At 33.2% G+C, this 11,149-nt stretch overlaps 2 protein-coding genes across 5 annotated transcripts; both read right to left on the bottom strand.

The window, feature by feature from the left end:
- Positions 1-721: 721 nt before the first annotated feature.
- Positions 722-3,253, bottom strand: LOC120085372 (E3 ubiquitin-protein ligase At4g11680-like). 4 transcript variants are annotated; one of them, XM_039041323.1, is made up of 5 exons: positions 2,831-3,252; positions 2,686-2,748; positions 1,923-2,445; positions 1,176-1,539; positions 722-897 (listed from the first exon to the last, which is right to left on the bottom strand). In XM_039041323.1, the coding sequence occupies exons 3-5, from the start codon at positions 2,423-2,425 to the stop codon at positions 751-753; spliced, it is 1,014 nt and encodes a 337-aa protein (XP_038897251.1). In that variant the 5' UTR covers positions 2,426-2,445; positions 2,686-2,748; positions 2,831-3,252; the 3' UTR covers positions 722-750. The 4 variants fall into 4 exon arrangements, with proteins under 4 accessions (XP_038897251.1, XP_038897250.1, XP_038897249.1 ...); XM_039041322.1 differs by having other exon boundaries at positions 2,686-2,734; XM_039041321.1 differs by having other exon boundaries at positions 1,923-2,748; positions 2,831-3,253.
- A 2,051-nt stretch (positions 3,254-5,304) lies between these two features.
- Positions 5,305-8,280, bottom strand: LOC120086519 (E3 ubiquitin-protein ligase At4g11680-like). Its single transcript, XM_039043217.1, has 3 exons — positions 6,609-8,280; positions 5,837-6,221; positions 5,305-5,735 (listed from the first exon to the last, which is right to left on the bottom strand). The coding sequence occupies exons 1-3, from the start codon at positions 7,118-7,120 to the stop codon at positions 5,589-5,591; spliced, it is 1,044 nt and encodes a 347-aa protein (XP_038899145.1). The 5' UTR covers positions 7,121-8,280; the 3' UTR covers positions 5,305-5,588.
- Positions 8,281-11,149: the final 2,869 nt, after the last annotated feature.

Here is an 11,149-nt window from a genome sequence, read left to right as displayed (position 1 = left end):
CAAGACCAGAGGCGGCAACGACAGTGCTGGCGGTCAAGGGCTACTGTTACAGATGTATTTGCAGCGACCGAAGATACCACTCAATGGCGATCTAAACGGTTGTGGCGCTATCGGCAACAGCAGCGTCGACAATGGTGGCGGCGATCAGAGGCTCCATCGACGGCTGTGGCGGAAGCAGTATTGGTGTAGCACCAAGGTTATCTTGCACCGGTTGGTTTTCGCCAATGGCAACTAGGGTTTCATCATCATTATCTAATACCATGTTAAAAGAGAGAAATAGAGAGAGAAAGAGGAGACACAAGGTGTACGTGAAAAACCCTAGAACGGGGAGAAAAAACCACGATAGAAAATCTCCATTTTATTATTTTTAACATAATATGAAAAATACACAAGGATTCTTATTTATAGGCTCCATCCAACCTTGATACAAAAAAAGAAAAAAAAATTAGGGTAAGGTAAATTACTATCATACCCCAGGACTATAAACAATCACCTAAGTCCCTTAGTTTCAACAATATATATATATATATATATATATATATATCTTTCCTTTTAAGGCAAACTTAGGAGGCATCATTTTCCTTCTATTTGTAACTTTTGAATTTTACTCTCAGCATTTGGCAGTGAACTCATTCAAGTAACCATGTGAAAATGGAAGAATTTTTGTTGGGGCCAAATAGTAAAGATTTTGAACTGCTTCTTCTTTCTTTTTCTCTCTTTCTTTTTTTTTTTTTTTTTTTTTCTATCTATCTATCTCTGAAGTTGCTGTTTACAGAGAGGGCAGGAAGATGTAATTGAAAGCCACTTATCCACACACTTGAGATGGAACAAATGGGAACAAGGTAACTGTCTTACTTCTTCTTCATCTTTGTACTTGACAAGGCAAATGCAACATTCCTAGAAAAACAGTGGAGGAAAACAAACTCAGAAAAAGGAACTTAACCTACTACACATGACTTCAAATAATCGTGCATGTAGATATTATTGATCAGGTAGAAGAAGACGTACTTATAATTTTTAAACCGAAGTTTAGTAAGTAAAATAGAATATATGGTAGTTAAAGAGATTAAAATAAAATAAGCACAAAAATTTTGGGACGAAACAGCTATGAAATCTACTTTCTTTTGAAGATAAAAGTGTTTGATCCATCATTATAAGCGTATTGATTTACTTACTGGATCCTCTTTTCGAAGTCCTTTATTACTATCAGCTTCCATTGAGACCGTGTTATATCTCCAGCACGGTAGCTGGGATATTTGATCATCCGATGCTCCTTTGTCAGTTGACGCCATGTTAATATTATATCCTAGAAGGCTACTAACCAATGGCACACAGCAACATAGCAGCAGAAAAAGAATGAATGGAAAGGAGTAGCAGATGGCATTCCAAACTAACAGGAAGACGCATAGCAGATGAAGCTTGGGAGCTCTTTGGAAAGAACTGAAGCGAGAATCGACAATCCAAACATTACCCATTACGAACCATATTGCAAAGAAAAGTTCAAGAGATGACCGGCATTTGTTCATCAGATGTAAGCTCCTGCACAACGTATTGAACAGAAGTTGTAGATAGAATTGCAAAATTTGCATCCACATTCTAAATGAGTCGGTTCCAAATTTTCCAGACAAAGCAACACAAGCAGCATTTTTCTGTTGTACTTTCAGCTAACTTCCCATGTCTGCTGTGTCTACGACTTGATGATGGCATGTTCTAAAGTACTAATTTCTTATACTAGATTCATGATTTTAAACCTTCTTCCATTGAGTTTTGAGTTTTGAGTATTGCCTATTGCCTATTGCCAAGTAAAGTCTAGACAGACCTTTTCCCAGAATTAATGATCCAAAAAGGAGAATAGACATTATTTATCCCCGTTAGCTGCTTTAACAACTCTAATATAGGGAAAGTAGAATGTTAAGAAATACCTTGATGCTCGACTGCTCCTCCGCTGCTCGGTGTCAGGAAGGCCGACATGCTCTCCACGCATTAAATAAAGATGCCAATATCGCCCGTAGAGAAGCAACAAACTAAGAATGCAGCCAAGATCATAACCGACTATCCACAGTCTCATAGGCCAAACTGGCTTCTCAGTCTCTGAAATGGCAAGAAAAAACACTGTGATGGCCAGCTGAAACACCATAGCTACCAGCTCCATAGCCATCCACGAACTAGAATTGAAAGGATCAGATCCGAGATCCGATCTTGATCCATTCTGGTAGTGAAATACCCTTCGTAAGAAAATGAACCACCTGGCTCTAGACACTCTCATCGCTATCCTAACCCAGAAAGATGCAGGGAGAGCAACAGAATTATCGTCTCTTACATCCTCACCCGCACCATCTTCTTCCACCAATGAATTCGAGATAAAGGAAGCAGTGCCACCACAGTTACACGATGGCCCCGAAACAAAATAACCAGAATTTATCATCGAAAACAACCTTCCCTTATCTGGTACAACACAAAAGAACAACTCAGCAATCATAGAAAACAGAGTGTTCTCATGGAAATTCAAGAACCAACTTGACAATCATGACAGTCAAAACCACCGAACTTTCTCCCACAGTGATTGAAACAAAACAAACAACAAATTCGGTATTCGGAATCATGAAAACTCCAAGCCCCAACCATATGACCACTCAGCTAGGCAAAACATCAAACACCAACCGTGCACAAAATCAGAACACTTACTCCAAGCTTCAGCACCCGAACTTATCAACCGTCACAGTCCAGAAAAAACCTGAAAAGAAATCTCTTAACATAAAAAATCATCAGTTCATCACCCGAAAAAACATCAGAAAAAATAGAAGGAAAAAAAAAAGACAGAGAGACCCACCCACGAGGATCAGGCAGTTGGGTTTTGAGGGGAAACTTGAATAAGCCTCAAAGGCAATGGGGAAAAGGGGAAAGAAAGAGGGAAAAGGGGACATGGAAGTGTAAATAGAAGGAAATGGGAGGTTTCGGAAATGGTGGAGGAAAAGGAGAGGAAGGTGAAAACAGAGAGATGGGGACTGAAGATCAACCGGAGAAAAGGAAGGAGAAGTGGGTAACTTTGATTGAAAGTGAATCAGAGTTTTTGAGGAAGATGGCGTCAAGGATTGGATTGAATTGGATTGGATTGGCCTAACTTTGTTGCAGGTTTTTGTTAAGAAAGCAAGCAAAGCTCAACAATCGACCGTTTCCTTCAACTGTCAAACCGCAATTCCTCCTCCTCCTTCAACTGCTTTTTTCATCATTAAAAAATCAATACCAATTTTTTTTCTCTAATGTTTAAATTACAATTTTAACCTCCAAACTCCAAACTCCAAGTTGTACTAAATAAGAGATTTTTAGTTTTTCTTTTACTATTTTTGGAAACTACATTTACATATATTAATAATACATGGTGAAGACCAACATCCTTTTTGGTAGTTAAATTTTAATCTTAGAGATTTAATTTTATGAAATTAAATTTTAAGTTTAAATATAAATGTATCAACTTAAGCATAAGTCAACCGTAATTGACATCTACTCCATTATTTAAGGTAGGAGACTTAAATTTCTACTTTATGTAAAAAAAATAAATATACAAATAAAATACAATTAATTAGTTGACTTTTTTTTCTTTTTAAAAAATATTTAAGGTTAGATGGGAGTAGTGTTATCAAAATAAACCTAACTTAACTGACATATAAATGTATTAAGAAGTGGGAAATTTGTGCTTCAAATTTCCACCTCTAAGTATACTAAAAAAACAAATGATGTTGATATTAGATAATTTTTGTGAGAGTTAATTTTTCTTACTATATATTTAAAAAAAATATATAGGTTCAAATAATTTTTTTTTATATTGAGTTTCGACATTTATGTGACTTAATTTTCAACTCTTTGATTGGTTGGTTTTTTCTCTAAAAAAAACAATTGTATGATTTATGGATTAGATGAGTATCAATACTACCATTATAAGCTTAAATCGCATATTATTTTAAACATTAAAAAATTAAAGTTGATTTAGTCCTTTTGAATTTGAAAAAACGGTTGATGACTTCCAAATTACGTTTACAAATTGAAATATTTTTAAAGTTAAATTATAAGTTTGGTCATGAAATTTCAAATCTGTATTCATTTGGTATCTAAACTTTTGAGAGTATTTGATAGACTCATGAACTTTCAAGCTTGTTATAAGATCTCTTAACTTTTAAAAGTGTCCAGTAAGTTTTAAGCTTTTAATATTGTATCCAATAAATCTTTGGATTTTAAATTTTATATCTAATATTTTATCGACCTATATTTTTAAATTTTTACTTATCTATTAGACACAAAATTGAATATTTAAGGTTTGATAAGTCATACAATTCAAATTTCTATAGAAAGGATCAATTAATTATTTTTCTTTTTAAATTCATATGTATTAGAGATCTATTAGATACAAAATTGAAAGTTTAGAAACCAAATAGAAAACCTGAAAATTGAGGGACTAATCCTGTCTATTTTAAAATGAAGAAATGATTCAGAAAAATTATTACCAAACCAAACATCCTACAAAAAAATTGTGTTTCAATACCAAACTAGTCCCTACACATAGATACTCTTGCAAGGTTAAGGAAAATGAGGCCAAACTAGGTGCTAGATAAATTCATAATATATATATGTGTATATATATATATATATATAAAAGTTTGCTAATTTATCTTAACACACATTTGGTTTGTAGTCTATGAAGTTTTACCTAATTAAACAAGGACAAATTTTGAGACTTTTAGAAAAAATGCTTTCAACTATTGTCTTTAACAAGTCATAACTATAAGTTGGTAGAGTTTAATATTGTAATTACTACAAATTTAACTACAATGATTTGAATAATAAAAAATCATTTGCTATTGAGAGAATCTTTTTTAGTTAAAATGAACACTAATATAGCTCAACTAACATATAGTATATATTAACAATCTTGAGATTTGTGATTCAAATTTCCAATCATACTAAGAAAAATCTTTTTTATATTGAGATATTGATTGCTTGTCAAACATAGTTAATAAATCCGTGTTTTGAAAGGTGGGAGAGGGGGAGAGTGCCTACTCAAGATAACATATCATTTTCACACAACATTCTCATTTGATGTTTCAACTAGTTGATTGCTCAAACTTTAATCAAAGAATGAAACTGAGGGTAGGAGAGGCTTCAAACATGCCCGATTGTTCGAGTTTTCTTCCTTTCTCATACACGATTTTTCCAAACAAACTTTACACAGCTAATCATGTCGAGGACGTAGATGGGGATGGGGATAGGGACGGGCAGCCAGTTCGATAGTAACAATAAGTTCTAGAGGCATAAAGAGGGAAAAAGCACACTTGGTTTGTATTCATTGGGCAAATACTATAGTTCTCACAATATCTACAAATAAGGCATCATTTTCCTGTTATGTGTAACCTTCAATATTTCAGTATATTTAGGTAACTGGTGAGCACTAAAACTCACTCAAGTAACCATGGGAGACTCTAATCTAATGACTAAATCACAAAAACAGTGAAAATGAGAAAATTTCCATTTGGAAGGGAAAAAGAAAAGAAAAAACCCAAAGAAGCACTTGAACTGCTTCTGCTTTCTTGGCTCTCTTAACTTTGAAGTTGTTGCTTACAAAGAGGGCATGAAGATGTAATAGCAAGCCACTTATCTACACACTTGAGATGAAACACATGGGAACAAGGCAACTGTCTCACTTCTTCCTTGTCTATATACTTGGCAAGGCAAATGCAACATTCCTGAAAAATCAAAGCCAAATGAAAGTATTTTAATTCCCGATCATTCTTTTTGAGTTTTCTTCTGAAGTCTTTCCTAAACCAGAAAAAGAAATATTACTTACTGGATCCTCTTTTGGAAGTCCTGTATTGCTATTATCGGGTTGACTTCCGGGGTTGATGTTGGTTTCAACCGCTTTGTATCTCCAGCAAGGTAGCTGGGAAATTTGATCGTCTAATGCTCCTTTTTCGGTTGATCCCATGTTAATGTTGTATCCTATAAGGCTACTAGTCAATGGCACACAGCAACATAGCAGCAGAAATAGAATAAATGGGAAAGAGTAGCAGATGGCATTCCAAACTAGCAGGAAGCTGCATAGTAGATGTAGCTTGGGAGCTCTTTGGAACGAGGCTAAGCGAGAATCGAAGACCCAAAGATTGCCCATTACAAACCATATGGCAAAGAAAAGATCGAGAGACGTGCGGCATTTGTTCATCAAATGTGAGTACCTGAATTAAAGTAGTCAGATTAGAGATAAAATTTTGCATATGCAAACTTCTTGAATATTGAAGACATAGCAACCTAATAAAATATTGGGTTTTACTTTTAATTAAGCTCCCCAGTCTGCCTTGACTTATTTTAGGACTTTTAATCCTGTGGGTCACTTGAAAACCTTCCATTCTTCAACTCAGTTTCTGAGTTAAGTAAAGACTCATAAACTGCAGGAACTTTTAACCCGGACGCTTTGGAAAAAGTATATTAGAACATGATTGACCCTAAGCTTCTTTGTCCATTCTAAACTCAAACTCACTGGCTTTTCAAGGAAATGACTAAAAGTCCTACATATTTCATGGTTATGAAAACAATTCAGAGGAAACTAACATGTCGAAGATTACCTAGATGATTCATTGCTCCTCTGTTGTTCGTGTTCGATATCTGAAAGACTGTTACCATCTCCCTGTGTTAGATAATGATACCGATGGCGGCCATAGAGAAGCAATAAGCTAAGAACACAGCCAAGATCATAACCACCTATCCACAATCTCATAGGCCAAACTGGCCTCTCAGCTTGTGAAATGGCAAGAGTAAACGCTGAGATAATTAGCTGAAACAACAGAGCTACAAGCTCCATCGCCATCCACAAACCCGAATTGAAAGGATTCGGCCCAAGATCAGATCTCGATCCGTTTTGGTAGTGGAAAATTCTTCTCAAGAAAATGAACCATCTAGCTCTAGATATTTTCATCGCCATTCTAACCCAAAAAGAAGGGGGGATGGAATCAGACGTATGGTTGCTGATCTCATCAGCTCTAGCACCATCTTCTCCAGAGACCGGAATTGATATGAAAGACGTAGTAACATCAGAATTAAACGATGGTCCCGAAAGGAAGAAACCAGAATGAATCATCGCAAAACGGCCTTGTCTAACTAAAACCAATCACGCTCCTTAACAAAACAACAAACTACACGGACATGGAGAAAGTTGGAAATATGAGCAAAGAACAAGGGGTGGTTCTCATGAAAGGATAACTAAAACTAAAGGGCCAGTCCAAGCACGAAGATAACAAAAATCACACAAAATTTGCCCGTAATGATTAAAAGAGAAACGGAACCCACTTTGGGACAAAAGCAAGCAATCCAAATTCATGAAAGTCTCATGTCCAAACTACAAGGTATTCAGTGAGGCAAAACATCAAACACCTATCGTGCAGGCCCAAAACTGCAAATTCAGAAAGAAGCCTTAAAAGGGTATCTCACAAGAACAAAGAATTGGAAACAGAGCGTATATAAAGGCATAAAGAGCAAGAAGAAGGCAACAAAAACGGTTGGAAAAAAAGAAGACAGGAAGTTGATGTTGGGTCGTGGAGGGTCACCAGAAACTCAAGAAAAAGGAAAAAACAGAGAAGCCCAAATGAAATCAACAAACAAACGGTTTAGAAATACGCGAAAGGCGTTCGCCTAACTTCAAAAAAGCAAAATAAAAAATCCCCAAAAAGAGAAGAAGAAGAAGACGAGAGAATCAATAATCAACCGCTTCTTTTTTTTTCTTTCTTACAACAGTTGAACCGCGAATCTTGCTGTGTCATAATCAGTAATTCCAAACCCCCATTAAAGACCAACCCAGATACTCCTGCAAGATTCAAAATACAGAGATATAAACAAAACCCCACATGGGGTTTTCAAAAGGGGGGATAAGGGAAAGAAAGAAAACAAAAGAAAGTATAATTTCAATTGGTTTTTTGGGAAGAAGGTAAATGGTTGGCCACCAAATCCAACTAGCAAGATTGAAGGGTGTGTCGGGCAGAGTGGCCCTCAAAGACAGATATTTAAAGCAAAGAGAGGGAATGGCGGTTGGCCACACACCATTGTTGAAGAGAGGGGAAGCTCAGAGTGGCCCGCCCAATTTGAAATGGCAACGTGGAGACCTAATCCAAAACACAACTAACTCTCTCTTCCATTCTTCTTCTTCTTTCTTTGTTTCTTGATTGATATTCAATATGTAAAAATAAATCAACATCAAGGATATGGAGATGAGAGAGAGACCCAATTTTTAATTTTGGGAATTGTTTGTTTATTGCTTCATAATTGGAAGAGAGAGAATAAATAATAGCTTCATCCTTTATCTTGCAAATACAAAGAGCGTGTGTGTGTTTGTGTTTTTCTTAAGTTTTGTTTTTTTTTTAAAAAAAAAAAATTATTTTAATGGTCAAACCTTTGTCCATTTTGCTTTGTATCCCATCTTCTTTGAATGATGGATTTATTATTATTATTATTATTTATTTTTAAGATTTCAAATTAAAATTTAGCAGAAAATAATATTTTGGTTCTAAACTTTATAAATTTTAAATTCAATCTCAATGGCTAGTTTATTGTGTTGATTATTTAAAAAATATATCTATTAACATTTTTACTATAAATTTTGAAAATGTATTCACATATTGTATTTCTTTTCATGAAAATTATTATATTATTTAACAAATTTCGGTAAAATTTAAGTTTGATGGACTAAATTTAAGATTTATTAAAAATACAATAACTAAAATTAGACAATTGAAAGTACAAAAATTAAAGTTGAACAAACTTCAAACTATGAGGGCCAAAAATGATATTTTAACCTAAAGTTGTTATCATTTCCGTTAAAAATAGCACTTTAATCTCAAAACCTTCTTTTGTAACAATTTAATCTCTTAATTTTAATACATAATAGTTTAGTTTCTATACTTTACAATTATTATAATTAATTTCAATCTATATTATGAAAAAATTCATTAAAATTAAGTATCAATTTTTATTATGTAATGACTCCATATTTATAGTTTATCAATATATTAATAGTTAGTTTATCCATTTACATAGGTAAAAAATTTCATTAAATTTTAACAATATTTTTTAAGATATTAACTAACTTGTTACAAAATTTTCAGTAGAAGAACTAAATTATTACACACAAATTATGCACTAATTTATTACAAAATAAAAAAAATACAAGACTAAATAATTACATAATAAAGTTCACGAACTATTGCACTTTCATGAAAACTTAGGTTAGGAGTATTTTATAATGTTTAACTTTTAATATTTGGTTTAATTTATATTTATATTTTAAACAATTAAGGATAATTAAAAATAATAATGATAATAAGGAGAAGTTAAAGAGTTTCTTAGAACTTCTTTTAGAAAATACAATTCTTACAAGTAACTCTTATAAATTTGGAAAACTTTGTTATGAAAATAAGGTCTAATAAGGAAATGGTTGCTCACAAGTATATTTTAAAGAATGTATTGAAGAAATATTATCCATAGAGTAATCTAAAAGGTGCCATTCAAATACTTCACTCAAATGGAATTGTTTCAAATCCAACACATGTTCTAAACAAGATACTATTTTGACCTAATAATAGTGTGCTTTATCCAAGTTTTTCTTTAGAAAAATTTAAAAAGTTATCCAATAAATAATACTAAAATCAAACCCTCCTGATTTTGAAATTCTTATCAATGAGCCACCAACATTTCTTAAGAAATCATCAAGTATTTATCGACATTTTAAATCTTTTTTTCAAATAGGTCTTTATCACATTGTAGTAGTGTCAAATTTTTTATATATCCCTATACTTGGAATGTCACATCTATATCTTGCTATTAGACATCTAGATTCACCTTAATATAACTACTTTAGCTATAGTAGCTTACTTTGGTATAACCACCAAAAGTAGTTAGTGGTGGTTAGACCAAAATCCATGTCTTTAGCCATACTTTACCAATACCACCTATGACAAAAATAAATTTTCTTAAAATTGATATGTCAATTCGACTGATAAAATGTTAATTGTCTTCTCAAAAGTTGACGTTTGGATATGTCTTTCCCTTCTACACTTGTTGAGCTAATATATATATATATATATATAATGAAAGTAATGAAAGTTATAGTTATTTTAGGCTGTTTGGGACGTTGAGATGATATAAAATGTGGGAAGTTCTGATGTCTGAAGAGTTCTAATCGATGATCGAGTATATTCAAGCATTGAGATGATATACGATACACGAAAAGAAAATAATAGATACAAAACACATTCCGAAAATGGGCCCACAAACAATTAAAATCGGTGAGATAGAATAATGACCTCTAAACACTAAGATAATATAGGATGTGATGATATACCATCTCATATTGGATCCCAAATAATCGGTTTGTATTTTTCAAAACTTGAGAAAATGGGAAAGTAAGCTAAGAATGTAAAATATTTGTGATATCGCTATCACATCCCAACTTCCCAAATCGTCTGTTGATAAGACTTGGCTTCAAATCCCAATTACGTAGTTAGGAGAAATTCCATGGACACATGGCAAACACCCAGTGGCCAACCTAGCCGACTCATCTAATTGAGGAACCTACACATGAAAATTACAGTTATGTCGTAAGCTTACACTTGGGCAATTGATTTTTTGCTTGACACGTGGCATATTGGTCAAAGGGCAAAAATGGAAAAAGTCTCTAGTTTCTACTTTCTACGTATTCCTTCCCATAATATTCAATTATCATTTGATAATTCCATATATTATTTATTCTTTGGGTCATCTATTAATTTAGTTCTCCTTTCTATTTTAGTTCATACATATTTAGAGTGTTCTAAATTTAGTTATTCTACTTCTTAACCTATCCTAAAATTAATTAATCTCGAAATTTATAGTGTAACTGAAATATTTGACAAATAAAGAGATGTTATACGTGAATATAAAAGTAAAATGTTTTGGTGGGCATAGTATATTAGTGATTTTAATGAAATCATTTTTGATAGCAGCTACTCATTTTGTAAGTAGGTGTCAAAATATTATTAGCTATATGCCACATCACATTGATAGTTATATTTATGATAGACAACGTCTATTTTAGTAAGTTACACTACTATAAAATTGGACTTTAATATCGGTTTAAAAC

Source organism: Benincasa hispida, chromosome 9 (genome assembly GCF_009727055.1).
Source record: "Benincasa hispida cultivar B227 chromosome 9, ASM972705v1, whole genome shotgun sequence".
NCBI classification, from domain to species: Eukaryota; Viridiplantae; Streptophyta; class Magnoliopsida; order Cucurbitales; family Cucurbitaceae; genus Benincasa; species Benincasa hispida.
The sequence above is the reverse complement of the archived record's forward strand: the minus strand, read 5'-3'. Positions and strand labels throughout refer to the sequence as shown.

Excerpts from the sequence above, each read along its gene's own strand:
- LOC120086519 (XM_039043217.1), bottom strand. The coding sequence starts at position 7,120 with ATGATTCATTCTGGTTTCTTCCTTTCGGGACCATCGTTTAATTCTGAT. Across the intron at positions 6,222-6,608 it reads AGGAGCAATGAATCATCTAG|GTACTCACATTTGATGAACA; the intron begins GTAATCTTCGAC and ends ACTTTAATTCAG. Across the intron at positions 5,736-5,836 it reads GACTTCCAAAAGAGGATCCA|GAATGTTGCATTTGCCTTGC; the intron begins GTAAGTAATATT and ends TTGATTTTTCAG.
- LOC120085372 (XM_039041321.1), bottom strand. The coding sequence starts at position 2,479 with ATGATTGCTGAGTTGTTCTTTTGTGTTGTACCAGATAAGGGAAGGTTG. Across the intron at positions 1,540-1,922 it reads AGGAGCAGTCGAGCATCAAG|GAGCTTACATCTGATGAACA; the intron begins GTATTTCTTAAC and ends TACGTTGTGCAG. Across the intron at positions 898-1,175 it reads GACTTCGAAAAGAGGATCCA|GAATGTTGCATTTGCCTTGT; the intron begins GTAAGTAAATCA and ends CTGTTTTTCTAG.